At 50.9% G+C, this 27,960-nt stretch overlaps 1 protein-coding gene and 1 long non-coding RNA gene across 3 annotated transcripts in view; both read right to left on the bottom strand.

Moving 5' to 3' along the window:
* Nucleotides 1–903: 903 nt before the first annotated feature.
* Nucleotides 904–4,197, bottom strand: LOC121202569 (uncharacterized). The gene is made up of 3 exons (XR_005898275.2): nucleotides 3,267–4,197; nucleotides 2,571–2,704; nucleotides 904–1,632 (listed from the first exon to the last, which is right to left on the bottom strand). It is a non-coding gene; the product is annotated as an uncharacterized LOC121202569 (long non-coding RNA).
* A 13,457-nt stretch (nucleotides 4,198–17,654) lies between these two features.
* The window catches only part of efna3a (ephrin-A3a), a 44,013-nt gene continuing 33,707 nt past the window's right edge, over nucleotides 17,655–27,960 (bottom strand). The window contains exons 2-6 of one of the 2 annotated variants that reach the window (XR_003787661.3): nucleotides 24,721–25,022; nucleotides 24,540–24,605; nucleotides 23,253–23,330; nucleotides 19,589–19,768; nucleotides 17,655–19,503 (exon numbers count right to left, since the gene is read on the bottom strand). Coding sequence is in view for 1 of the 2 variants with exons in the window: in XM_029168036.3 (XP_029023869.1) it covers nucleotides 19,650–19,768; nucleotides 23,253–23,330; nucleotides 24,540–24,605; nucleotides 24,721–25,022 (565 nt within the window). In the remaining variant the exon portion in view is untranslated. Of the gene's footprint in view, nucleotides 19,769–23,252; nucleotides 23,331–24,539; nucleotides 24,606–24,720; nucleotides 25,023–27,960 lie in introns of both variants that reach the window. The other variant, XM_029168036.3, reaches the window with a different exon arrangement.

The raw sequence follows: 27,960 nt of genomic DNA, 5'->3' as shown, positions 1-27,960 counted from the left end.
GCATTTTATTGCTCGGCGCTTCTCCCTCTGCTTACTCACAAAGGCGCCGCCGCGCTCCCATTGCTCCACAGAGGAAGGGAAAATGAATTTTACAGCCTTTGCTCGTATCTGTCGCCCCCCCCCCCCTCCATCTGTGGCGACACACTTCTCCACTCTCCCTCTTTCTCATTACTTAACACAAAGATTGGAAATGAATTTTACTGCCCTTTCTTCTCTGCTCAGGACCAGGCCGCACTCACTCAGCCCCACTCCTGTAATTGTGTCTTTTGCAGCCTTAAAGAGGGAGAAAATCAATTTTACAGCACCCTCTCCCTCATAAAGTGGCACATTTCACATTGCTCTTGTTTCCTTTCTCTCTCTCTCTCTTTCTACTTGTTCAGAGAAGATGGAGCCAAAATCAATTTGTGGCCCGTGCCTCCGCTTTTACAGCCTCCTCCAAAGAAGCGGCACACTCCGTCCTTCTGCTCCGGCACCGCCGCCGCCCCTGAACGCCTCGCGGCGCATTAGCATACAGGTGGCGTCCTTTGTCCCCGTCCGCGGCACGCTCCGGCCCCGTTTGCTGCCCGCGCGTCCACTTTGAGCGCCCGCCGGGGGTGGAGAGCTGCAGCAAGAAAGGCCGGGGGTCTTCAAAGGTCGCTTAAGAGTCTGCCCTTCTGCTGCCACACCTCCTCCGACGCCTCGCGGACGAGCCGGGGCCGTTCCTCCGCACCTGAAGGGCCCTTCAGCACCAGGCGCTCCATGCACCAGGCGGGATCTCAGTGCGGCGCTCGCACTTTGACGGATGCTGCGATGGCGGCACATCCCCCCCCCCCCGAGTCGTGCACTCTCGCCACAGGCTCCACACACGTATCTGCTGCCCAGATGCTCCCCCTCCGTCCTCCCTCCCTCCCTCCCCCGCCCACTTGTGGCTGCTGCTGCAGCACCCTATTCATTAACAGCTTCTTAATGCTCCCAGATGGGACGGCTGTATTTACGGTGGCCCGCGTGCATTTGCGTTCTGTAGGTGCGCTTATCCATAAAATCTATGCACAGCGAGCGGATCTGTTTGTATGTAGAAGTGATTAGAACTAATGGGAAAAAGTGTTATCTTAATTAGGCTGCGCATTCGATTGTTTGTTTCCATTTTCCACAAAGCGTTTGCATTTGCTCAAGAGGAAAATGCAATGTATGTAAATACGTTTGAGCTGATTTCCCCCTTTGTCCTTTGCTTGACTCGGGCAGGAGCACGTCTCACTGCAGGGCGGAGTGAGGACAGCGATTTAGGCACATACTTCAGGTTTCTGCTTCGCTCACTCAACAAGAGAGTCGCCTCCAAAACTGACCTCAGACGCAGCAATAAGGGTGTTTTTTTCCCATCCGCTTTTCCCTGTGTGCAAATCTGCACTTGATGCTGAATGAGGATGTCATGAGTCTGTGTGGGAAGTCCCCACGTCCACGCAGAACGTTCTCCGACGGATGCCCGGACCTCACGGGCGCATCCACTCCCTCAGATTGCGCAGTATCGATTCCCCGCCGCTCTCCCGCAGGGTGAGGAAGGGTGGAGGAGGTGGTGCTGGCTGTGGTGGTGGGTGGTGGGGGTCACGGAGGTCAGAGATGTGCTGGCTGCATCCCGTGCCAAGGAAAAGCTGTTTCCTAGAAATGAGGAGACGAACGCACACAACAGCGATGCAGACACACACACACACACACACACACACACACACACACACACACACACACACACACAAAGACACATGACAAAATGCTGCGTTAAGAGGGAACTTTCCCCTCCGCCTTGCGTTTCCTGCCCCCCCCCTCTCTCTCTCTCTCTCTCTTTTTCTCTCTCTCTCTCTCTCTCTCCAGCGGAACTCCACACATGGTAAGAACAATCTGGTCCAGCTCCAGCGAGCGCCGCTCTGAAAACACAGGATGCCCACATCGCCTGTTAGTAGCGCCATTTCTATTTGCGGAGACGTGCGCTTTGGGCAACCATCGGGCTCCGGCGGTGGGAACGGTGGCCTCAGAATGCCGCAAAGGATTGTGGGAAGGGCCCGTTCTTCGGGGTCGAACCGTCGCACCTTTGAGCACTTATTCCTAATTACTCCGAACGCGCTCGACGTCGCTAATGGTTCGCAGGCGCAGCGCACATGTGCGGACGGGGAGAAGAGGCCGAGTTGATCGAGTGTTGCGGGGAGGGGGGGGGGGGGGACATCCTGAGCGGCCGAGCAAGGAAAACAGATGGGGAACGAGCAGCGGCGCGCTCGTAAATGCGCGTCCGCGCGCACGCGGATGAGGACGCGGACGCGGGCACCGGGGCTGCGAGGAAAACGGACGCGCTGCAGGATCCGTCCGTGGCGTCCACGCTCTCCTGCGCGCCCACGGTGAGGCCGCCGCTCTCCAACGCGCACACGCGCGCACGCGCGCGCGCACGCATGCGGGCCAAGTATGTCCTCATCGCCAGCGTGCGTAGATAAATATATGTATGTGCGAGCGCGTCCTGTCGGCGCAGACCGCAGCGCACAGCTGGCAGGGAGAGACAGACCCGAGTGTGTCGGTGTGGTCAGGTCAGGGGCCCGTCTGACTCCACTTACTCCATCATCCGAGCCCTCGCTGCCTTTTCTCCCCTTTGTCCTCCTTGTTTTTAGCGTCGCTCTCCTCTCCCTCGGTCACATGTTGGCGCGTCCGTCCGCCCGGTTCCGTCCAGACACTCGCCCTTCCCAGGATCCTCGCAGAGCAAATATACAAACACACGCAGATGTAAGTATAAGTGGGAGAGAGAGAGAGAGAGAGAGAGAGAGAGAGAGAGAGAGAGAGGAGAAACCGTTCCTAGAACTGCAGAGACGCTCGCATTTAGAAACCAGCAGACGAATGTTTTGCTTTTAACAACAGTTCCACATAGTTTTTAGATGTCGTGTTTATTTGGAGATCTTTGCTCGCTGAGTTCGCACACGTCGTCCGTCCGTCCGTCCACGCCGGACCGGCCTCTCGTGTGAGCGCTGACCACATTACAAATGCTCAACCCAAACACTGCGTGCATTACCAAACACACAAGAGGCTGAGAACCAACTTATCTAAATACAGGCGTGGGTCGGAACCAAACAACTGGGTTTATCTTCGACAACAAAGACGTGGGGGTGTCAGGAGGAGATGAAACATGGAGTAAATTCCCTGAATCAGCGCCTCCACAGCTCCGCATGGTGTTGGAGGACGCATCAAAGCTCCTCTCTGGCCTCTTTCCAGAGTGTGACCTGCTCTCTAAAACATTATTAACGTGAGATCAAACATACAAATTGGATTACGAGAGGTTCCGCTGGTTCCGCAGGAAGCGCTGGTGGCCCGGAGGCAGCCCAAGGTGAATCGATGGGAACGAGCGTCCCAAAAACCTGGTCCAGTTCATCCGTCGACTGTTGCCAACGAGCACGTGCAGCAGGACTGGACCGGGATGAAAGAACTCACGCGACCTCTGAGCGCATTCTGGATGGAAAATCAAAGAGGAGAGAGTTTTTTTGTGAATTCGCTGCAGAGGCGATGCTTCAATCTGAATGATCACGGGTGTTCTTTAAACGGAGCTGATAATAAATGATGTGTCGGCGCGCGCGCGCGTCTCCGGTGATTAAAGACGACTCCGCCGTGCGTGCGAGCCCGATGGGCGTGTTGAGAGCCCGCGGCACCTTCGCGAGCGGCGCTAAAACACACCTGAGCGCATTGAGCCGGCGCGATAACAATCTCTCATCAAGCCCCATTCACCGCTGTGAAAAGCGCAGGGGAAGGTGTGATGAGGAGATCCCTGCCTCAAATATAATTAGCGCGGACGTTTGGCTCGAAGCGGAGCCAAGATCCCGACTGTCACTCTACACATCCCGAAATGGTGCGTTCACGCCCAGGAGGAAAACACGCCGCCGTCAATGTGTTTATTCTTCGACTGGAGAATGAAATAAAGCGTTTTAGCCCAAGTGAACCCTGCATAAGACGGAGAAAACACGATGTTCTCAGCAACACTCGAGGCCGATGTCATCACCGTCGGCTAAATGACTAACAGCCCCGGCACATGCCAAGGCTGGCATGGCGGCGAAGGAGCTATCGTCGTGGAAACCCAGAAGCCAATAGTAGAAGGGATCCGCCGCATATTGTTTTTTTCTACCCAGCGATGCCCCGCGCGTTGTGCAAAACAATGCCGTCAAACCCACTCCCACGACTCGTCGCGACAGCCGAGCTTTATTCCCCCGTGATGTCAAGTGGGCCCTGCGGCGAGTTCAGGGCCGGTGGGGAATTCGGCTTCGCATCGACGAGCCGCCTTCGGGTTATTTGCTTCACCCAATGAAGGATGGGAATCGCACACGTGCTCGACGACTCCGAGAAATCTGGAAGCGCCGCGAAGGACAGCTGCGGAGCGGTTCTGGGAATGCGTAGTGACACACGGCTGGTGGTGATACTGGTTTTCGGCGATGGGCTGAGTCACCTCGCTAGCGACGAGCTCCCCCGGGCTGCGTCAACACAAACCATAGTGAAGAAGAACACTGTGGTAATAACACACACTCTGCGCCAATAAAATCACAAATGTGTTTAAGCAAGTGAGCGCCGTCCCACAGGAAGGAGGCGCTTTCTGTGCGGTCGGATTAATGAAGTGGGACATGTGAGCAGCAATCTGCGCTCCAGAGAAGCTGTTAGCCAAACAAACCCTGCACACGCAGCCTTCAAAGGGCCTTTAGTAAAATGCATTACCATAAACAATGCAGTTCCTATGATAAATATTGAGACCAAAAGCTCTGTCTAAATAGAAATATTGCACAAATCAAATTTAATCTCTACCATAAAATCTAGAGCTCCAGCAGGTGGGAGCTGCTGCCGTGCTTTTATTTTGAAATGTGTCGTATTGTTTAATTGCTTGTATTATTGTTTGACGTGCCTGAAATCTAGAACGGAACCGGACCCTCGTCTCCTCGTCCTCGGGCCGAACTGACGGTCCAAACGAGGCTCGAGTCGTCCAATGGGAGCGCGGGGCCGTAATAAAACGATCGTTTGTTAATGAGGGCGCCGTGTACTTCGTTACCGCGCTGCTGTCCGGCCCGGAGGCCATCGGCAGCCGGCCGGCGCGGCCCAGTTTGGACCCGCGTCCGACCTAGTTCTTCCACTCGACCCGCTCAGACTCCCGCTTACGCGAACGTGCATCTCACTTGGTTGTAGTTTTTAAGATGAGCCTCGTTTCACACAGTTTTGCTCCTTGCTCCAACTGCACAGCTGCTCACTCACCCGAAGCAATAGCGCTTTGCTCAAGAGCACTAAAGTAGAGATGTTGTTTTTTTTGCTTCCAGTCAGAACCGTGCTGCCATTACCTCCACTCTCTACAGCGTAATGACTTCTCTGCCTGACTGACACTTTGTTTATATTCCTCCACTGAGTGTTTCAGACGGCGTGTCGGACCCGCGGAGCTCCTCACAACATCTGTGTCCAGTTACGCCACAACGCACGTGCTTCCAAACCTCCAAATTCTGCAACTTTGATTGGCAGCCGCTGTGAAGTGCCCGCGCTCGGCCCTCGGTCCGAGGACGGAACCTCCAGAGGGAGAGAGAGAGGCGTTAAGCACAAATCTGAGGCTGGAATTCATTCATTAATTAAGATACGAGAGCTCTGCTCAGTGTTTCATCACCCACAGCTCATATATGACATTGGTTCAGTTTAGTGCATCTGAACACAACTTTCATTCCTTCTTCATGCATTTCTGCATGGACACAGTGAGTGTGCGACATACAGTACGGTGACTGTGTTGTTGTTGCGTGCTGCTAAAGAGTTTATGTTATTCGGTTCCTCCTCTCCCCCCTCGTTTACCGGCTATTCTGGGAATAACCAAATTACAGTCTTTCAGCATGTGGTCGGCTCGTGCGGTTCCAAATTTGTACTTAACCTGCCCCTCCTGCTCCGGCCCTCCTCTCCCTCCCCCTCCCCCTCTCCCTCCCCCTTCCCTAACCTCCCCCATCTCGCTAGGACGACACTAATCTTTCCGTTTCTCCGCTCTCCGCGTTCTCGATCCCCCCCCCCCCCCCCCCATCCTCCCTGCTGTTGTTCTGTCCCGCTGCCCGTTGCTGTGCGGATGGAAGTCCTGAACACGTCGGTACCTCCTCCAAAAACAAATCCTCCCTGTGGCTTCACTCGCTGCTCGGCTCCGGCGCTTCCTGCCTCCCGTTCTCACTCGCCTGTAATTACCAGCGTAACCTATGGATTTGCATCCTCTGCTCCATTCACAAAACGGATATTTTTATCCAAGTGAGCGACAGGAGTGTTTTTTTAAATGACTGTTTGTGTTACAATTTATGCAAATGCTCATTAAGTGGGTCTCTTTGCTTATATAATCTCTCAACCCTATTCGTGATACCTATTAAATGTATTCTGGCCTTTTGAGTGACACACACACACACACACACACACACACACACACACACACACACACACACACACACACACACACACACACACACACACACACGTGCCTGTGAGACACCACAGTAATGAGTTCAGTCACTGGATTACGACTACGAACTGAAAAGCTGAACTCTCCGGACACTGCAGCTCTAAAGTGGCTCATTGCGCTGGCACACTAACGCGCCCTCTGAGGCTTCTGGCAGCCCGTTGTAATCATCACTGCATATTTTTAACATTCACTCTTTTTTTTTTATTCTGACCTTAAATGCCGTGACGTCGCCGCCTGCTTTGAGCTGCCTCTCTGATGAGGATCTGCAAAGCAACTTGTTAGTTTTCCCCCACAGATGTGGTCGGCGTTTCAGCCTTAAAAAGTCCAAATGAGAGCGCTCGACTCGTCGGACTGAGTCACCGGCTTTGATTTATTTCTCGCAGTATCTCAGAAGGCATCTTCATCTGGAGCGTCGGCTCTTGGAAGGACGCCTCCACCTCTCGTGTTTTACATTTCATGCAGGGGCTGCGTTTATGCAGCCAGACGCATGCATTAAAGCGCGACGCCTCGGTTTGAGCCCTTTGCTCTTTGACACTTAACACTGTGGATGGAGATTATGCCATGATGACCACCTCCGCTGCAGCACATTACGTCATGGAGCTGTTTGACATATTCTCATTGTTGAGATTATTAGATGAGAGCTGATTAATAGACTTAATGGCTAAAAGATCTCTTAACAGACTGGTTCTCTGTCAGATCAAGTCTCCTAGACTCAGCGCCCGCTGAATCATCAGCCATCTGAAGTGACCAGCTGCCTCCTCCCTGTCCGTCCTGGACTTCCTGCTCTTCTCTTCTGGCTTCGTACATCGAGTCGGTGCCCCTCGCTCGCCCTCCGATCCGGTGGAGAGAGAGGAGCGAGGCTGCGCGGAGGCCGTGCCCCGTCGGCGTGACCGGCGCTCAGCAGCGTCCCCTCCGGTCGCTCCTTCGCCTCCTCTGACTTTGTGTCGGCTCAGTCGCATGGTTACGCGCGATAAATAAATAAGTCAGCGCAATTACGTAAGTGGACGTTTTGCTGAACGGCATCCAAGAGTCGAGCTCTGATGTTAGTTCTCATTAAAGGCGGCGCAAGAAGAGGAGAAAAACCCAAAACGGGCTCTTGCTCATTTTTAGAGTCACGCAGTGGTGGAAAAACACACACAGGGTCAGGAGACGGGACATGAGCTGATTTTGACTGGAAACAACTGAGGAGACAAGCTTCTGTTCGCCTGATGGCTAATGTCCCATCAGCGGCCGAGGAGAGGGAGGAGCAGAGCTTCCATTTGCTCGTCCACCTTGAACCTTTCCCTTTGCTCTTCTCTCTTTCCAGCTCTTGTCGCCCACCTTCTAACATTTCACCGGCCCTGCTCACCCTCCCAGAACTCGCAGCCCTTTCTCTCTTGCCTTTAACCCTCTTTGAACCCCTCGGAGTTTCTCCTTCCCGTCTCCTTTGCCTTTCCACACTTCCATCACCGCCGTCCTCTCCCGTCTCTCCCTCCTTCCTGCGCTCCGGGCTCGTGAAAGCAGGCTTTATCATGGGGCCTGAATGGTGCAGGTCCAGTGGAGGCGCAGACAATGGGCCCATCATCATAGGGAAGCAGAGTCCATGAAAGAGGAACAAAGACCTGGGCCCCACTCCGCTGGCCCCTCGTACTGTGGGCCTGTGTGGAGGTGCTTGGGAAAAATACGTGTGCACTCTTGCCTGTGTGAGAAGGCAGGTGCTGCCCCTTGGGATTTTGGCATTATGGACGTGCCCCCCTAAAACGGCTTGGCTTTCGGCGATCATTCTTGAACAGGCTGCGTTCTCCTGCTGGCGCTGTGCATGCATTATAGCCCCGGTGCCTCCTTCTGCGCGGCCTCCCGTGCACTCGCGCTGCCATGCATCGTGCACTCGTGTTAGTTGTGGTGCAGCAGCGTGCAGTGGTTCGGGCCTGGAAGGGTCGGTAGCTGTAACATGACCATACGCGCACTCGTCATGAACATGCGTGCGCCCTCGCTGTCTCCTCCGGGGAGTGAGGCGCACCGTCAACGCAAACGTGTTCGCGCAGGGAACGCTGTGTGCGTGAGCTCAGTGTGAGACAGGTCCTGTCTGTCCAACAGGTTCTTTTTATTATTGCTAGAATTTGACTGACTTTGACACAGAGCTCATCTGTGCCTCCATTTGTCATCGGTGTGGAGAGGTTCACTCCCATACGCTGCACACCTTCACACGAAAACATGGTTTCACAAGAGCTTTACTTCAAGTGGGCGGAGAATTATCTCGACACAACTGTGTAGGAAAGTGTTGTTGTGTTACAGGATACAGACCAACAATCTGTGCATTTGATTTAAATGACGCACATAGGTCATTGGTGGTTGCAGACCATAGACAAAGCCAATTTGCAATACAAACTGCTCATGTTATAAGCACTCTGTAACTACAAGCCAGCGTCAGATCACATCTTGCATATGAATGCAATTACTTTTGCCGCTTGAGGCCACAAACCAACGTTTGTCTAGAGCTTTCAACCCGAGCACAAGGCCTTCATCCACAGTTTGCGTCCTAGCAAAGAGGAATCCGGGTGGGTCAAAGTGAGCATTTGTATTTGAAACCATCATGGTCAACGAGCTGCTGACGGAATCAAAGCAGCCACCGAGCAAGCATGTCAAGAAACCCATCGCCATGACAACTGGGAAACTCCGTCCGCTGCGGACAAAGCCGGCGACTGAACCCTAAGCCGGGATTGTTTCAGTTTTGGAAAGACATAATTGGCCCTTCTTAAAATTCTAGAAGTGTTTAGCGCATAAGCAAACAAATCACTGGAACCTCCAGTTGAGTTGAGCACAGTGAATCACCGCTGAATAAACAGCCTTCTGCAGCAAAGCACCTCGGCGGTGATGAGAAATGACAAAATGACAAACTCCCAGAAACAGGCATCGGCGGCGGAGGAGCTAAAACAGAGCTTTTATGGGACGAGTCTTGTAATAAACAGAAAAGCAGCTGGAATCAACGGCGACAGGTACAGTTCAATCAAAAGAGGTGGAAGCATGAATGGAGACGTGCTCAATGGGAAAAAATCCTTTCTCTCATACGAGACATGAGCAGCTCAGGTAACAAATGCAGGTAGTATTCAATATTACAGCTACAAAGAGCCAGAAACTAGGACAATCAGACAAGAAGTCATTCATCAACTCGAAGGTCGCTGTCTGAGTTCACAACAGCGTTGAAATCTGGGGTAATAATTTCCTGCACTTAATTCCCTCGTGTAAAGTGAATTAATTTCAGTGAAACTCTGTTCTCTGGAGCAGAAAACACAAACGCAAACATCTCTACATTATACTTTTGGTTACAGTCCATTTATAAAGAGCTACTTATATCACTCCTTGTCTGATATTAAAAGGCTGTGAGCTGTGTATGCTTTAAACTGCTTACACATGACTTTAACATGCAGCGCTCGTGTTTTACTGTATCCAACAGCACATCAGGGCCCGGGGCTTGTGGCCTGATAGCGGATGCTCGGGTGTCGCCTCAGACAAGAGCTCCTTCTATTTCTGAAGGCAGACAGAACACACAGAGCACAATATTCCACCCACAGGACAGGGCACACGCGATCGACCTTTGACCCTGGGCCATTTCAAATCATTATCTCCCAGCTTAAGTGCAGAGGCTAATCCTCGCTGTGTTTACTACACAACTGGCGCAGCAGCTGGATGGTCTGTCTGTAGCCGCTCGCAGACCTCTTGCTGGGTGAATACATGTGGGTGATAACAGCCGTGTCCCCGTTGGACTCCGGCCAATGGGCTTCAAGGAGCCGACCCGGGCCGAGATCACGTGAAGCCAGTCGCCGTTGACGTTTGGGCAAACATGCCTGGTTCTGCTTTTCTTGCTAAGACTGGAGATTAATGGGAGGCTTAAGCCAGCAGCCAGTTAGACGAACCTGCTGGCCTGTTGTGACAAAGCTCCAAAGAGACGGAAACAGAAGGAGAAATTCTGCTGCCTCCCGTGTGTGTGTCTGCAAAACACAATTAGATGTTTTTATTGGCCAGTCAGACTGTGTGCAAATTGATAGGGGGGACTTGTGCTTTTAACATGGGAATAAAACTTAATACTTAGATTCATAGTTTTATGACACACACAGAAACAGAAAAAAATCTCTGGATCTGACATTAAAGCACCTGTCTGAGTGTTACACTTGAGGCTATTGGAAAACTTCCATTTAGAAATTATGAGTGCCGTCACGCGAGGTGTTTGAATGAGAGTGAATCTTCTCCTAATCAACACCTGAATGCATCATGTGCTCCACCTGTGGGCATAAGGCAGATGCAGCAAGGAATTCTCTTATATAAATGCTAATGCAGAGTCTAATTAACGGTAATGCTGGAAACCGGACAGAAGGGTGATCAGCGTCACAGCCAGGCCTTTATTTCCTGTTTCAGAGTTCAGCCGATGTGTTTTTGACTGAGCTAAGGATTGTGTAACAGCTCAGTCAGGACAGGTGAACCATGTAACCATGTTCTGACTTGTTTTCATTCTGTTGAATAAGTACAGCCTTGAGCATGCACACGCACACGCACACACACACACACACACACACACACACACACACACACACACACACACACACACACACACACATTCTGCACTCAGCTCACTCAAACAGACTCACAAGACACGTCATGTGTACTCATCACGCATCTGCTTCATTTGCTCCCTCACTCTTTCTACATCCATTTATAGCGTGATCTGAAGATGTGGTTACGTCCGTTCCATGACGCTCGGTGGCATCACCGGCATTTCAACATCGCGATGGGCTAAGACGGAGTAGGTGAAAATGGAAGACTTCCCTCATGATGCTGCGTCGGCTGATAACCAACAGGGTCTTAAAGAGGTTTTAACAGGGTGTAGTCAGGGTGCACTCATAAATAGGACAGGGTCAGTGTCATCACGCGGGACAGGAGGAGGGAGATTTGGCTCTGAATCATTTCAGGGGAAATTAACGAGGCAGCATCTTGTTTAAATTACATGGAAGCTAATGGATAATGAATACTCCAAAGTGATTAAGGTCCTATGAAATCAAATGAAGACACGCTAGGAATGAAAAGACGGGCCCATTAGAGATCGCCTGCGACTTAATTAAAAACAGAAAGATACTGCTTTAACATAATTCAGTCTCATCTTCCGAGATCTCACATTCACTTAGGCAGAGTTGCTCCAGTGGTTAAACAAGTGACTGTGGGGGGAAAAAATCAACTTCCAATATTTAAATGAAGGCGTAAGAAAACAAAAGCCCTTAATGGACGTGTAACAGGCTGTTAGAGATGAAGATGTCGCAGTTAGTTTGACAGCTTTTACCTGCTGACGTTATTAATAGAGTGAATAGAAACACTGTAAGACTGTGTCTGTGTGCAGACGTGGCTTCATGTCCATCCTTGGAGTCCTGCTCTCACAGGAAGCAATCACATATATATTATTATATCATTCATACATAAGCAGGGTTCCACCACGATGTTACACTGTAAAGTACAAGTCGGCCTTTACTTCCTGTGTGTTTGCTCAAACTCACGCGAAGGCCGAGGCCTGATTGGGCTCAGGTGCGGCTCGTTAAAGGCTGGACCTCTGCTGGCTTCCAACCAGCAGTCACGCTGCATTCATGTCATGTTGGGATCCTCGTAAAAACGAGCCGCCAGTCGGGGGGGGGGAAGGGGAGCACAGCCCTGCAAAGGCTGCCGACGATGCATCCAGTAGCTCCGCCGAACCCCTTTTAAATAAAGTTTCATTCCGTCTACATTTCTGCCATTGAGCCTGTTGTTGATCATTGTGGCTATTAACACTTTGCGCGCCGCCGCTGTAGCGCGGCCTCCGCAGTTTCGCGCGGCGTGAATGCGTCTTTGGCTTCAGTGTCAAAGATGATTTACTGACTGTTTAAAGTCAGCGCACACAGCTGTCACCCGAATGTGACGAAAACACTGGCACAGATTGTTTGCGTATCACAGACGCTTCCATTAAATCGGGTTCTGTATTTGTGTTCCATTTTGAAAATGGATATTTTTAAAGTCAGACAGCGCGTTGGTTTAACTTTACATCAAAGGATGTTACGAACCTGGAAAAGATGAAACTGAAAGGCATTTGCAAAATTAGTTTGTCAATATGACATTTGGGAAAAACATCCCTGAAGGGAAGTGAGTCAAGATACCTTGTGACATGTGAAGCAGTGGCTTGAACTAAGTGAATGTGACACATGCTTACACAGGGTACAGAATCTAGTCATGACACACGACATGCTTGATTTTGAATAAATACCCCATATCAGCGATTTGTGAGTTCAGCAGCAATCGTTTAGCTGTGATTCCTCTCATTATTGTGATGCTGACTGTTGGTTCAGCAGCAGCTCGGGCTCCAGGGACCAGCGTACGAAGCTAAAACTCCCACTGATGCGTCGCAGCAACCTTTGGATGGGTTGTTATGAAGCACAGACATCTGTAGGACAGATCCCAGCGATGCTACTGATCACCTGACATTTCTTCCAGGCTGACATTTACTGCTGTAAGTGAAATGTCTCAGAAACTGGATGGATTATTATGACAGTTCAGAGAAGTTACTTGTGTTTTTTCCCCAAGAAAATGTGCAAATTGCACCTTCACATGCCTGTTTTTAGGCTTCTGTTTGTTTTTTTTACTGCTACTGCACTATGTCGTATTAGTATTCTTAGATGTTGGCATTAGGTTGGTAGAATCTGTGTGTGCATCAATATTAAGCTATTTGATAACTTAGATTAAAACTGCAAAGGTCTCCTGAGGTTTGAGTGCAGACGGTTCAGTTTGCCTCTGATCAGGTTATGAAGCCATCTTATGTTTTGAACTTTAAAAGGGGAGCAATTCATGATCACGCATCCAAGCGGTTTCTAATAAATGGGATTTCCTTAAAAAAATGTTTACAAACCAGACAAGACGTCGTCTGCCGTCACTGAGCGTTTCCGTTTTAAGTAGCATGATCAGATTCCTCTGAGACTCATTTGAGTCTGTCTGTAACATCCTGGATCGCTCAGCCTTTCATCTTTTAGAAGACAAGCAATGTCTATTCATAGGCTTAAGTTCTGACCAGATGCCCAAAGTGTGGGCAGATGTGCATGGTCTGACACACACACACACACACACACACACACACACACACACACACACACACACACACACACACTGCAGGTCCCCAGCTGTTGAGTGCTGTGCAAATGTAGCAACCAGAAATAGGGGATTACGGCTAAATCTGGATGGAGGGAGGAAGAGGAGGATGGGGGTGATTAGGGAACGGTGCCCAGACTGGAGGTGAGGGACCAGTGTTTAAAATAAAGACACTGGGTTTGGAGGAAACGCAATCTTATGATGACACCGATGATGAAAGAGCCAGAGCAGAGTGCAGCATGAGATGCAGGAGGAGCTGTGAGAATGCAAAACGACACAGGAAGGAAGAAGAGACGAGAGGCTGGAGGGGAGAGGGAAAACTATCCCATGGTGGAAATGGATCAGGCTGCTTTTTTTTCCATCACACGTTCCCTGATTTCTTTGACTTCCTGCACAGGCTACAAGAGGGAGAAGCAGCAGTTGAAGCCCATTAAATCTCAGCTCCAATAATAAACTCACACATGGCGGAAGGCCAGGATTCAGGCTGCTGTTCCTGCCGCCTTCAAATGAGTTTTCCGCACTAAACCGTTTACGTTCGAACCGGAAGCGCCGCAGCAGCCGACGACACATATGTTCGGGAGCGGAAACGCACGTGGCGCCGCGGCCTCGCATCCACCTCCAGCTCCTTCCCGTCCGACCGCGTCCCCTTTAATATTCCGCGCGTCCTCGCCGCCGCTGCACAAGAGGCGGCTGCAGATGGCGAATGTGTCCTGTTTGATATTCCGCGATAACTTTCCTCCACTTGTCAACACATTAGCCAACTGATCTGGAGAGGAACTGGCAGGGGCCCAAATTAATGTGCGCTAAAGCAAAGGCCTCCAGGAAGCCCGACGCCGCCCTAATTAAGATGCACGCGCACATTTCCCTGCCTCTCTTCAACGGCGTGTCCGAGAGAGAGGTCCGGCTCGTGGAGCCCTGAATTAGCGAGCTGTCGTTTCAAAGTGGGGACCTTTCCTGTAACCGTGGGACGATTTCAGCTCCTGGCGGTCTGTTCTGTAGCGCTCAGGGCTGCGGAGCGTGAGGCTCGTACAGGATGCGATGGCGATGGCGTGCCGTGTCTCCGTCTCAGCAGCGGGAGACGTGACATATTACACTTGTTCTGGGACTTGATCGCGCGCTGACGTCGCCCTCCTCTCCGTGCGACGAGGCTCCGCGTCGAATCGGTAATTGAATGATGTTGTCGTGCTGGGTCCCAGAGTGTTCGGTCTCGAAACTGAAGACGTTAGCTGTCGTTGGGGGAGTTAGACAGGAAAGGTCACATCAGCCACAGGTGAACAGATACATCCTGGTTCTGTGAAACTGAGACAAACGGCTTCATTCACTAATGTTACAGCTACTTTATACAAGATTCTTGTTTGACATCCTGCTTAAACGGAGACACTAAAGACCGGAACAGGTGGATGATCGACAGCTACTTCACAGGTGTCACATGAAACTGATGATAGATAAAACACAGTAGTAGTAGTTGGTTATGGATGAGACTAAAGTGTAAGATGTTCATTAGTGAGTTAGAATTAAAAATATAAGTGTTACTTTCAGAGCCAAGGCTGTGAACAACCACGCTTTGCTCCCAAATCCTCAGAGCGCCGACGTCTACGTGTACAAATCCACGGCCAGATGAACCCTTCTCTACGCGACACGTGACGCGGCGCGAAACGAGAACATTTTGTCTGCGCCCAGTATTAAAAAGAGCAAAAACCACCCGAACTAAACTAAACACACCAATAAACCCGTTCCCAGTAATCACAGATTAAGCCAAGAATAGACTTCCATGTAAAACAGAAATAGCCGACATGATCATACAGACATTGCTAGAGAACTAGTTTAATCCTGAGGAGTTGAAGGAACACAAGGTAAACCCATCATTCCAGCTGTTACATAAGAGACAATATTCGATCGAGCTATTTTTAGTTTCTCCTGTGTTGCCTTTGATGGTCTTATTAAAATCAGATTTATTTCTCCTAACTTCCTCTTCAGTGATTCATCACGTTGTTGCTAATGCTATCTCCTACCCCGAGCGGCCTTCTGGGCAGCGCCATTAAAAAAAACGAATCGAATTTGGACGGCGGTGATGTCACATTGAACTCTGGATGGGATTTTGGAGAGATATTACATTTTAGTGGCACTGAACTTCGGCAGCTTAGCCCAATAAATCAGACCTGCTTACATGAGCAGAGGCGCCTGAGTCTGTCCAGGTTGCACAGACCATAAACCACATAAATCCATTCAGTGGCGTCAACATAGTTTTCTCAAATTCAGTGTTCATATGTTGTGCATCATGGTAAATCTAATGAATGATGTTTCTTCCAGGATCCAGAGAAGGAAAGCTAGGGCGACGCCTATAGGCGGAAGGTGGTATTGCTTTGAAAGGCAGCACTATTTCTCATTATCTGACTGTCAACACGTTACATGGTTGAGATGTTCTGTTGTTGGCCATCATATATTTATTTGCCACATGCACTGAACCTTTCACACGCGCTCAGTTAACGCAAGGTCGCATGTCTCCTCAAAGGGCTGTCAGAAATAATCCAAGGATCCATCACAACGGTTTCAGGCACGGGTCGGTGATAATGGAGAGGGAGATGAAAGAGCAGCTGAATGAGAGAATATAATGTACTTAAAATAAGAGTCCGCCAAAGGCTCAGCCCCGCAGCTTCTCTGGATTCCAGGCTCTTCAGGGCAAATAAACATCACGCGCGACACAAGCCGAGAGCTGCAGACAGTGAAGCGAGACGGCGTTTCAGATAAATGACTTCCATCCTTGAAAGAGGAGTTTCCTAGGAGCACTTGAAGGCAGCACTAGTCTCGGAGATTGTCTCATTGATGTCCTGAGCTATAACAAGTTCTCCGAGGAGGCGGCATCTGTTTCATTGTTTGGGCCAGACGGTGCCGCTCGTCAGGGGAATTCTTCTCCACGGCACAGGCCTGCCCGCGCTACAGATGGCTTATCTCACAGTAAATGATTCAGAAAACGACAATACGCCTCCGAACGGGGACGCGGCCGCCGGCTTTTCGTAATGAAACATCTTCATTGGTTCGAGTGTGGACGGGACACGTGCTGCGACGCCGCGTGCCGGCGCTGCTGTTTTAAACCCGGCTCCGATCCCGTCGTGGGAGCTCCGAGCGGATCACGTTTCTCCAGACAGGACTTTCAGGTAGCGACAACGGTGTTAATTCCCTCACACAACTAACGACGAAGAGCCCCGCCGCCAAAAAGGTGCAATCGGCCGATGACTTCAGAATCATGCTTTAAGTCAACTCAGGCCCCGGAGGAGAAGCCACTGTGCACCAGCGTCAGAATATTGAAAGGCCCGCGTGCAAGTCCAAACCTGTGACGCATCACACCTATAAGTAGGTGATGCCACCAGTCTCAGCCTAATATCTGCCAGACAGACGGAGGAGCTGCTCCCTGAACGCAGCCGAGAAACACACATGAAAGGATGCCGTCGCTTGATTGAGTGTGACTCGCATTATGTCAAGTTAATTGTTAATCACACAAAGCATACGAGGTTAACACACACACACACACACACACACACACACACACACACACACACACACACACACACACACACACACACACACACACACTGTGACCCAGTGTGAAAGCCTCTCCCCGTCCTCTCTCGTGTGATTTCGGGCCTGATGTGTAACATCAAAGGCAAACTCTTATCTGGCCTCTCGGTCCCGCTCTGACACGGACATTAGCGCGCGTGAGACGACGCGCCCCTCCCCGTCGCCCGCGTCTCTCTGTTCTGCGTGCGAGAGATTAGACGGAAAGTGACAGGGGCGCGAGGGAGCGGAGCGCGCGCGGCGTGGAGATGTGTGGAGACATGAATGGCTGGCAGCGGAACGCGAGATTGATGAAGTGGGAGATGAGGAGAAATGATTTCCCACTTATGCTGACGTTATATTCTGTGGCAGGAGAAGTGTGAAGCGTGAAAGCGAAGGGGGACGGGTCACGTGAGGATGGGGATAGTTTGAGTTTGACGTGTTTCACCTCAGGTCCGGATTTGGTGCGTGGAGGTTGACGGAGAAGGTGAGACGCTGTCAGTTTTCTTAAAAACATAGAGAAAAGTAAATTTGCAAAAAGGTTTTATTGGCATCGTTTTTAATCATTCTTGTTTCAATGTACAGCTTTTTTTTGAAATTCATTCTGGTCAAAGGTAAACACGTTAGTCGTGGTCGCCGCCCCGCTTTCCCCAAAGCTCGTGACGTGAACCGACATTACAGAAAAAGCACATTCTCTCATACACACTTGCATATTCAGATCCTACAAACGACTCCTTAACATGTACGAAACTTCTAAATGCCACATATTCGAAAAAGCGCGGACGAACACGTTCTCCATTCACACGCACGCAGACGTGCACATATGGTGTTTTTTTTTAACCCTTGCTCGCTCTCTCTCTCTCTCTCTCTCTCTCACACACACACACACACACACACACACGTTATGAATATACATTACGATGCAGACCCCTTCGTTTTGGCGGACGCTGCACTCGAGGAACGCGGCCCGTCCGTCACCGGCTCCGTCTGTGCGTTCACAGTTGGTTCATGAGTCGCTCGTCAGCTGCGTCATCTGATTAGCACTGTGTTACAATGGGAGTAGAGCTGCTGCGTGTACGTCCCGCACCGAGAACAGGCTGAATCACATGTGCCTAGTTTATCTACACAAGCAAAATGCTGCAGTAAAAATCCCACTGTTTAAAAAAAAAACAATAAAAAATGGCACAATAGCTTATTGAGCAAAGGCCTACAAATGCACACTAATAAATTAGGTAGATAAATAATATATTTTAATGCTAAAATAAATACATTCGAAAAGTGAATAAATCAAAAAAGCACAAAATTGTAATTAATGCCAGCCTATTGTACGGTGTCCTGTATTAAATATAAAAAAGTGATCTTCTCTGTATTTGCACATTCAGTCGTGTTGTTTTTTTTGTTTTTTTTTCTAACAAAATGGCGGCAGCGTCACTTTGAGACTCAAAGCACAATTTCTCCTCAGGCACCTGCCGCACTTAGGCGACTGTATGGGGTCGTCTCCATGGTGACGGTGACTGCTGTAATGGCCGTGGGCCCTGATTGGCTGAGAACCTCTGAAGTGGAAGAGGACAGGACGGGTCGTCCGGGATACAAAAGGGAATCTGGGAGGGGGGGGGGGGTGATAATAATTGTAAATTAGCGGCATTCTGAACGGGCGATTGCTGCGAGGAGAAAAGGGTCCGACATCTTGGAACTCTGCGCCGAGAGCCGAAGGTAAATGCCTTGGAATAAAACACACGTCTAGCACGTCTAACACGTCTAAGTGCCGTCAAATCACCAGCCCCGGCTCTGTCTTTTTCCAGGGTTGTTACAGTGTGAAGGCAGGAAATGCAGACAAAGGACTGGTTGAGGGCACTTACTACCTTCTAAGAAACGCAAGCGTTGCACCTGTAGCTATCACAAAGTCAGGTGTAGTTCTGATGTCTGGGTGAAATGGATTCTTGAAAGGCCTGTGGATATCCTCACAAAGTCTTTTCCCTCAGATTCTGAGCTCTTATTACCAGCTGCTGCCTCACTCCAACGTGAAAACATTCCTCAGTGTCCAGGACAGTGGTTGTAGATGGTAATCATCACCCACTGATTATATAAATAACCTGTGAACCCTCGGAGTCCAGCTCTTTACATCAAAGCAGAGTGGAATCCGTCGTCTGAGTCTCACTCCTGTTACTTTTTCTGCCTCCTTCAGTCTGGTTTTCACGAGCTGAGTCGGCGCAGTGTAAATTCCTCAGGTGGTGTGATATCCATGCTACAGCGACAGTGCGTAGTCTACATCCAGCGCGTCCCAGCTCTGTTCATGTGGGGATGACGTCCGGCGACACATCGAGTGCTAAAGTACACTGGCGTTAAATATGACGGCGAAAGAAAAGGCCTCTCCTCTTTTAAAGTCCGGTTAAGGGTGATTTTATTCTGTGTTGTTTCGTGCGTTTCTGCTTCTGCCCAATATTTGCAGTGGGTGGATACAAAGCCCTTTGGACAAGGCGGTCCAGCTATGCGTGAGGAGCGTCGCTCGGGGCGGCGGTCGCTAGGACAACAGGACGGCGGACACCAGCAGCATCGCCACCGTGAGAAGAAGGCGGTCACGGGAGGGGCTGCTGCCGCTGACGCTTTTCTCCAACTTGGGAACTTCGGAGTGCAACTCGTCTGTGGTGGGAGAGAGAGAGAGAGAGAGAGAGAGAGAGAGAGAGGGGGGGGGGGGGGCGAGATAGTTTATGCGCCAGACAGAAGGAGGCGAACCATTACTACATTATTAATTCATCAAACTAAAGGCTGTGTGTGACGCATGCAAATTATGCTTTAACATATGCAGAGAACGCGACATGATGCAATTATCAACAAACCACCAATTATCATCAGCACAACTACATATGGCCATTTTCCTCTGCGGGACGGAAAATTAAAAGCACGTTTGTTTCTGATCTATTTTTTTTCCCATGTACTCCTCTTTTCACACTAATGATGTTTTTATCCTAGAGGGATTTCAATCAAACCAAATTACTATGGGCTCGCCATTGATTAGACACAACAGAACATTAGCTGGAGGGGGAAAGATGGGGAAGGAGCTGGGAGAAGACATTTTATGATATTCCGTAAAACATGGATTACACTGAGTCATTACGCTGTGTCTGGACGTAATGCTACTCATTATATCTAGAGGGTTATTACATGCCAAAATAAAGCAAATGATGCCCAACAAAGCGCTGCTGCTCACAGATCAGTCACAGTTTTAGGACAGTGGGAGACAGCTGCACCGTGACGTTATACTTCAGCAAAGCAATCGGCCTGTGCAGCGTCGAGGAACGCTGCAATTCCTAAGTGTCACCGCACGAAAGAGATGCGCGAGTGGAAAAGTAATGGAGGGGTTAAAGCCTTGAGATGTGACATCGTGTTATTGGGAAATTCTTCATACCCAAAAATTTAAAATCATTTGAAAAGATAAGAAATATTTTAATGAGAAGGGATTTTTCTCTTTCACAAAATGCACCGAAAACTGACAAAAACAATTGGTTTGTTCACAATTTTTAAAAAAGAGCCAACGTCCCTGTGTTTTAACAGGACTTCGTCAACGTGAGGGAGGACGACAGTCCACAAACAACTGCAAAACCCAAGTTTCACGCTTGCTTCCAAAGGAACGGAGTCACGAGGATGATATAAAGAGATGCACATCTTCAAACCCCTCGTGCTATTTCGGGACGCTGCCCTTGGAAGATGAATGTGGGGGACGTTGGGCGCCTTGGGCCATAACACGTTATCAAAGGTCCTCAGTACAACATCCAACATCACAGTACAATTGTGGGATGCGGCGATCAATTTCCCAGCGCGGCGTCCGGTGCGGCGCGGTGTGTGCGGGGTAAAATAACGGATGAGCGCGTGAGGGGAGCTCCGCTGTCCACGGGAAACCGCCCCGGGCGTTTAACGAGAGATAAGAAACATCAGCCGATGGGATGTCGATGGGAGGAGAGAGGCTGTCTGCTCTGACGCGCCCCGCCGCTGGATGGGAGGCCTCCAGCGACGTGTGGACAAGGCGAGCTGACGGAGCCCGACTCTGCCTTTTAATGACTCCGCATTAGAGCGCACTTAGCTGGAACAACAACAACAGGGGGCAAAGAGCGAGTCCGGGCGTGAACTGGGCTTCAGTTGGAAAATCAGCCGCTCAGAACAGATTCATCGCGGACGCCCGCGTGCGCTGATGCGTCTCAACGCGGTCTGTTTCTATTTGCCTCCTTTGCCTCAGTCGCTGCTCAGACTCGACGCCGTGATTCATTCTGGCAGGAAGCGAAGCCGATGCCGCATCTGTAGCGCGTGATATAAATATTCCGCCCCGGCGAATCTGTGCTCTACGTAAACAGCGGCGAACTACCTGACGGAAGCACGCGGCCCGCCGACTCGACACATTATTGTTAGTGGTGGGATCTGGAAGTACTTTTTTTGGCGAAAGACAAGCGAGTCAGAGGATGTGACAGGCGGCGAAGGAGCCAGCGGTGCGTCGCTCACACGCGTGACTCACCGCCGCTGCTCGGCCGCTGATTGCACATTCTGCGGGTGACGCCGCGTCACCGCGGGCCCCAATTTGCCCCTTCAAAGTAAAGTGCAGCCGGTTCGCCGAGCAGTCAATCAAAGACCAGGTTTGCGCTCAGAGCTCCGTCAGAAACGACGCGGAGAATAAAGCGGAGCGCGTGACAGACGGCGCGAGGTCCGTGGGCAGGTGTGGTCCTGAGGGTGAGTCAGGGAGTGGGTCGGCCGGGCCACCGCTCCACGAGCTGTTTTTAAATGCCTGTGTGAGTGTGCATGAAGCCGTGTGTCCTCGTTGTGCGATCCCTCCAAATGTATTCAGCAAAATGCACCACAACGCTAGAGGCTATGATTTTTTATGATTCTCTGCCAGTGTGTGGTTTTTTTTTATATTAAATTCTATGTAAGCTCCAGCCTGAGTTAGTGCTGAGCAATTCGCCCACCACTGAGCTTTTCTTCCCTCTCTGCCCCCCCCCCCCCACTCTGGTTTTATCTCTTTCTCTGCTTTATCTGTCCTTCTTTTTGCCAGGATTTCTCTCTCTCTCTCTCTCTCTCTCTCTCTCTCTCTCTCTCTCTCTCTCTCCCTTCTCTCTCTCTCCCGCTTCCTTCCTGCCTTTTATCTCTCTGACTTCCTCTGCCTCGCTTTGTCTCCCTCCCGTTTTCGCAGCCCCCCCCCCCCCCCCCCCCCCCCCCCCCCTCCTTCTACATCTACGCCTAAAGGTGCTTGTAGCTGACGGTTCGAGGGCTCATCCCGCCGCGTCTCCGCCGGTCTCGGTTCCCATCTCGTGCGGGTCGCACTCTCTTTGCCCTCGCCACAGACTGCCTGCATCGCCCAGAAACAAGGATTCTGAATGATTCCCAGCGAGAGGCTTTTGTTTGAGAAGGCGATGGCGAAAGAGAAAGAAAAACAGAGGGTTTACGTAACCACTCAGCTGCACAATTGACTAGCTTGCAGACATGGTTCCTCCTCAGGCAAACATAGACCTTTTATTCCCTACAAGACCTCCACTGACCTTGTAGATTGTGTGCTGAAGCATTTGTACCTGAGGAGGAAACTGCAGAAGGGTGATTGACCTCTGAATTCACCTACCAGCGTTTCCCATTATTCTTTTACGGATGTAGTAATCTGAAGTTAATACCTGGGAGAGCAGAAATTTGGTCGATATGGTTTATGTGAAGTGTTTTGTAGGAGGAACCTGAGGCTGATAGTGAAATATAAGTCAAATTATGTAAGGGAACATGGGGCCGGGGCCGGTTATAGCAGTAAAACAGAGTTAGCGCCCTGTCATGGCTGTCAGAGATGCTGATTGCATGAAGTGAATTAATGGAAACGAGGGCTCAAGCCATGAAAATGAAAGCCACATGTTACTAGGGGGAATGTAAATAAATATATTTATTTGATTTCCCAAACATATCAATAGTGTAAATAAAGTCAGTATCGTTTACAGTATGTGTTTGCGTGTCACTGCTGCGCTGATCCCCGCTGTGTAACGTTCACAGCGGCCTGTGGGTTTCCTTCTACACAAATGAAGCGTCGGCAGCCGCGGCCGAATGCTGACCAGCATCTGGCCACTGGCTGCCGTTCAGCCTCAGCAGCGAGTGTGGAGTCACTCACCAATGTTGTCGAGGTTGATATTTGGCCGGACCGTGTAGTCGGGAGACGTCTGGCTGGAGTCGTCGTCCGCCTGAGAGACTGATGACAGAGACGCACGAAGAGGAAGGGCAGGGAGGAAGAAAGGAGGATGAGGAGGATGAACGCAGAGGAGGCAGACAGCGATGAGGAGGAGGAGGGTGAGACAGCGAGGAAGAAAACACCAGCGTTAAATATGCGTTTGAGGCGCGTGTGAATGTGTCCCTGGCACCGAAAGACCGTGAACTAAACCTGGACTGTTCCATCCGAAAATTGGAAAAGTACTTCTAAACAGAAATCACTTCTATCATCACACGCACGCAGCATCGTTCATCCAGACGGGGATTTCTGCCGACTCGGCGCTGCCAAATTGCCGCCGAGTGAATGAAGGATTTGCGCGTGTGTGTCGATTTGCACGCACGCGTTTGTGTGTCTCACGTAAAAGCCTGTGCTTGTGTGAAGCCCGTGATTCCAGTCGGGAGCGCGTAAAAGCACTTCCGGGGAATCGACACACAATCCATCCGAGGCCGTGAGCAGGTGTAAAGCATACGCTCGGCGCGTTCACGTCGCTTTCTGATCCTTGTAAGCGTTAGGGAGGGAGACGTGCGGGGAGAACAAGCACCGTCTGCAGGCGGCTCACATCAGCAGGCTGTTAAAGTGACCTTGGCGAGGAGAGGTGGGGGGCGGCAAACCAAACGCACCCGTGCTCACGCGCGCTCAACACGCGTTCGGCCCAAACGCTGCAAGAAGCAAATGGAGGCGTGGTGGACACGTGGATAGATTAGCCGTGACACCGGGATGTGGGGGGGGGGGGGGGGGGGGGGGCGTTAAGGTGATGCGTACGCAGGGGCTGACACTGGGCCTGGGTGTGGGATGTATTAGTGCTGACAAGGTTAGCGGAGAGGGGGGAGGCTTCCAGCACAAGGCCTCCTGATCAAAGGCCTGCAGGGGAGAGAGCAGGCAACCGGGGTAAAAATAACTCGCTCACTACACGGAGCAGCGGGCGTCGGAGAGGGGGAGAGGGGGAGAGGGGAGAGACGCCAGGGGGAGAGAAGATGGTCAAGAGCGCCATTACTGTAATAGAGCATCAGGTCCAAAAGACGGCGTCTTTAAAAGGTGGATGAGGCAGAAGAGCCTGTTAGATCGGAGACCCCCCCCGACCCCCCCCCCAACGCTACCGCTTTGTCTCACTTTCTGTGTGTTTGGGAGATAAACACGAGACAGGCGAGAGAGGAAACAGCAGATAAGGAGACGGGGGTTGTTAGTTCTCACCGGTGGAGCAGCAGACGTAGACCCTCAGTCTCAGGCAGCTGTGGCCATGGTGGTGGGTGGGTGTGGCTAAAAGAGAGAGAGAGACACACACACACACACACACACACACACACACACACACACAGTCATAATCTCACCTCATCATAATCTCACATCAGAATATTTGTGCGGGTCCACTCACAGATGTAGTAGTACTCCTGGCCCACGTTGAACTCGTAGCCCAGCGAGAAGGCACTGTAGCGCTGGAACTTCTCGGAGAACTTGATGGGCGCGTGGGGCGCGTGGGGCCGGTTGCACTCCCAGCGCTTGAAGCCCAGCTGGGGGTCGCAGGTGCGGTAGCCGCGGTAGGTGACCATGTAGAGGATGTACTGCTCGGCGATGGTGCGCTCCAGCGCCCCCCGCTGGCTGGTGTTGTAGTGCGGGCAGTAGATGTCCAGGTAGTCGTTGACGTTGACCTGCACCGTGAATCCCTCTCTTCGCAGCCTGGGTCGGAAAAGGCAGGACAGATCAGCAACAGGGGAGACGCCCGGCACGCGCTGTTCTTCTCCACATCACATAAATCACTCACACATTTACAGCGTGGGCTGGAAAAAGTATGTGAACCCCTGAGCTAATGACAATAACCAAAGTTAACTGGAGTCAGGAGTTAGAAATCCTGGAGTTTGCGAACTGTGGGAGGTGTGGGTTGGAGCTGCTCGTCAGTTTGCTGCTAATGTGAACCCTGCCTCATGTTTGCATGAAGTTGGAAAAGGCTACATAGTAGCACTGGAGATGTCAGACGCTCACTAAGCTTCATGCAGTCACAGCTTAGAGGAACAATCTCTTACTGCAGCGCATCAGCTTAAAATAGCCAGATCTTTAGGGGAAGTGGCCCGTGCACGGCCCATATGATCCACCACGTTGCCATGGCAACCGGTGATGGACAGTCCGGCTGCAAGCAGATGAAGCAGTGTACACGTTGCTACAGTAACGCTGCAGAACAGAATGAACGGCTGAGATGATGACATGATGATTCGGCACGCTGGGGCCGGCGCGCTGCGACCGTCGCCGTTCGTAATGCTAAGTATACTTATTATGTAAATCAATCTGTAATTAGACAATGCCGAAGTCATTAGAAGGGCTCCTGCAGGTGAGCTGATGAGGTGGGAATTGGCCTCGGCTGCAGCGACGTGTAACCTGCTCTCGCTGCATGTAATGGCCCGGTTTCACCAGTAGGTGGCGGTGGGGTGCCGTATTGAAGAATCCAAACGTCCCCTCTTTTTTACTCTGCATTCATTTTTTTTCCTCTCATCCTCTTTTCGTTTTTACACGTTTTATAAAGGTTCTCTCTCTTTCTCTCTCTCACACACACACACACACACACACACACACGGTTGTGGACGCGCGCTTACACAAACACGCTCAGACATGCATACGTTACTGGGTCAGGCCTCCAGAGAGATTATTATTCAATTGCAAAATGAGCATCAGAAATGTCACAACACCTCTCTCCCCCTCTTTCTTCCTCTCTCTCTCGTTGCCTTCATCTTTCTCACTGCTATTACAGCTGTTCCTTTTTCTGGATACTCTCCCCCCCCCCCCCCCCCATCCCCCCCCCCCCCCCCCCCCCCCCCCCCCCCCATCCCCACACATCTCCACCCACTCCTCCTTTAAGCACACGCTAAGGTTCTCTAACTAACCAGTATTGTTTTTAGGCCATCAATCTTTCTGTCCTGTCTTTCCCCACTGCTCAGATGCGAGATGACAGACTTTTGTCTTGCAGTGTTGTGGGAAGAGACGCACACACTGCTTTGCTTCAAAGGAACTATATTTAGAGAGGGGGGGGGGGGGGGGGGTTGTGTTGAGGAGTTGGTGGGGGGGTGGACTTTCCAAGAGGGGGAGGCAGAGAGATAAAGAGGTACAATGGGTGCAGTATAGCTGGAATGGCAAGTAGATAGACTTGAGATGAAAGAGGCAGGAGGAGGGTGTGCTGAATATGAGGAGAACCCTGGATGCGGGTGGCATGTCAAAAGTGGGAGAGTGACGCAGTCATTGAGAAATAGGTGAGAGGACGGGAGAAGCTGAAGGCAAGAAGAGGAGAGGAGGAAGAGTGTCTGAGCATCAGTGGTATTTATGGATGAAAGGAACCTGGGTGCTACTGAGACGCCACAGTACTGTATATACAGCCAGCTGGTGGCTGCTGAGACACAAAATGCCAACGTGTGTCCATTAACACTGGTCTGCAGCACTAATCGCGTTTTAGACGGCGCACGCAGTAAATAAAATGGAAATGTCTCCGTGCACAATCCAAACTCTGCCTGTTACCCTGTTACGCTCCTGTTTACTGTCTTGGTTATCACTTAGCCTCGGTAGGCGAAGCAACACAGCAGGGGGACTACTTGTTCCAAGCACAGTTAGCGGAACAGAAGAAAATGACGACGCAGGGAGAGGAGAGGGCGAGGCGGTGCAGCCTGAAGAAGAGCGAGGGGCCGACGCGGCGGCGCGAGGAGGCGGAGGGTCCCTCCAAGGTGCACCCGTTATATAAGCAGTCCACTTAGTGGCACAAGACAGAAAGGTTGCAGGGCAGAGCAGGCTGGAGAGGAAGGGGCTGAGAGGAGATTTAATAACTTAGGGCGGAGGGAGGAGGTGGAGGTGGAGGTGGGTGAAGGAGGAAAGTGCACGGAATGATGACAAGAAAGGGAAGAAGCACAGAAAGCGAGGCAGAGGCCCAGACAGAGACACAGTGCTCCCCGGGGATGAACATGTATGCGGTAAAAGTGCATAAAAAGACTGATGGCTCTCATTCTAGTCGCTCTCTCTCTCTCTTTACCGCAGTCCATTCCCTGCCTTCCTCGCTCGCCCTCTCTCTCTCTCTCTCTCTCTCTCCGCCGTGCATTGTCTCTGTGGTGGTTTTGCTGTCTCATCATCATTTGCCTACGAGCCGGCTGGTGCGCGCGCTGGTGAGGGGTTCCAGGTGATGCAAATAGCAGCAAAGAGAGAGAGAGAGAGAGAGAGAGAGAGAGAGAGAGAGAGAGAGAGAGAGAGAGGACTAAGACAAAGATAGCACGGCTGCACCTTTCACGTCTGCACTAAAAAGAGTCTTTAGAGAATACTGCAAAGCTAGCGCTACAGCAAAAGACACTCAGAAGCAGAGCATCTCATACAGCACATCACATTGAATTCAACTGTAGAGCATTTTAAAGGACTCTGACAAAATAGGAAGCATTACGACATATTTTCATCACTTTCCACATGAAAGATGTCAATCACGTTTTTTTTGTTTCGCCTAACTGAGCTTGAAACCGAACCGAACCCATGTCCCCTGTCATTTCTCAGTATAATAACTTTTCCAGATTTCATCAGAGCGATGGCGCGAGCGCCGCTGACTTTCAATCAAAGTATCACCGGCGCATTTGTGTTGGTTTATTGTTTTCCGTTCTTG

The sequence above is a fragment of the Betta splendens genome, chromosome 11 (assembly GCF_900634795.4).
Source record: "Betta splendens chromosome 11, fBetSpl5.4, whole genome shotgun sequence".
Taxonomy (NCBI): Eukaryota; Metazoa; Chordata; class Actinopteri; order Anabantiformes; family Osphronemidae; genus Betta; species Betta splendens.
Note: the sequence above shows the minus strand (reverse complement) of the source record. Positions and strands in the feature narration are given on the sequence as shown.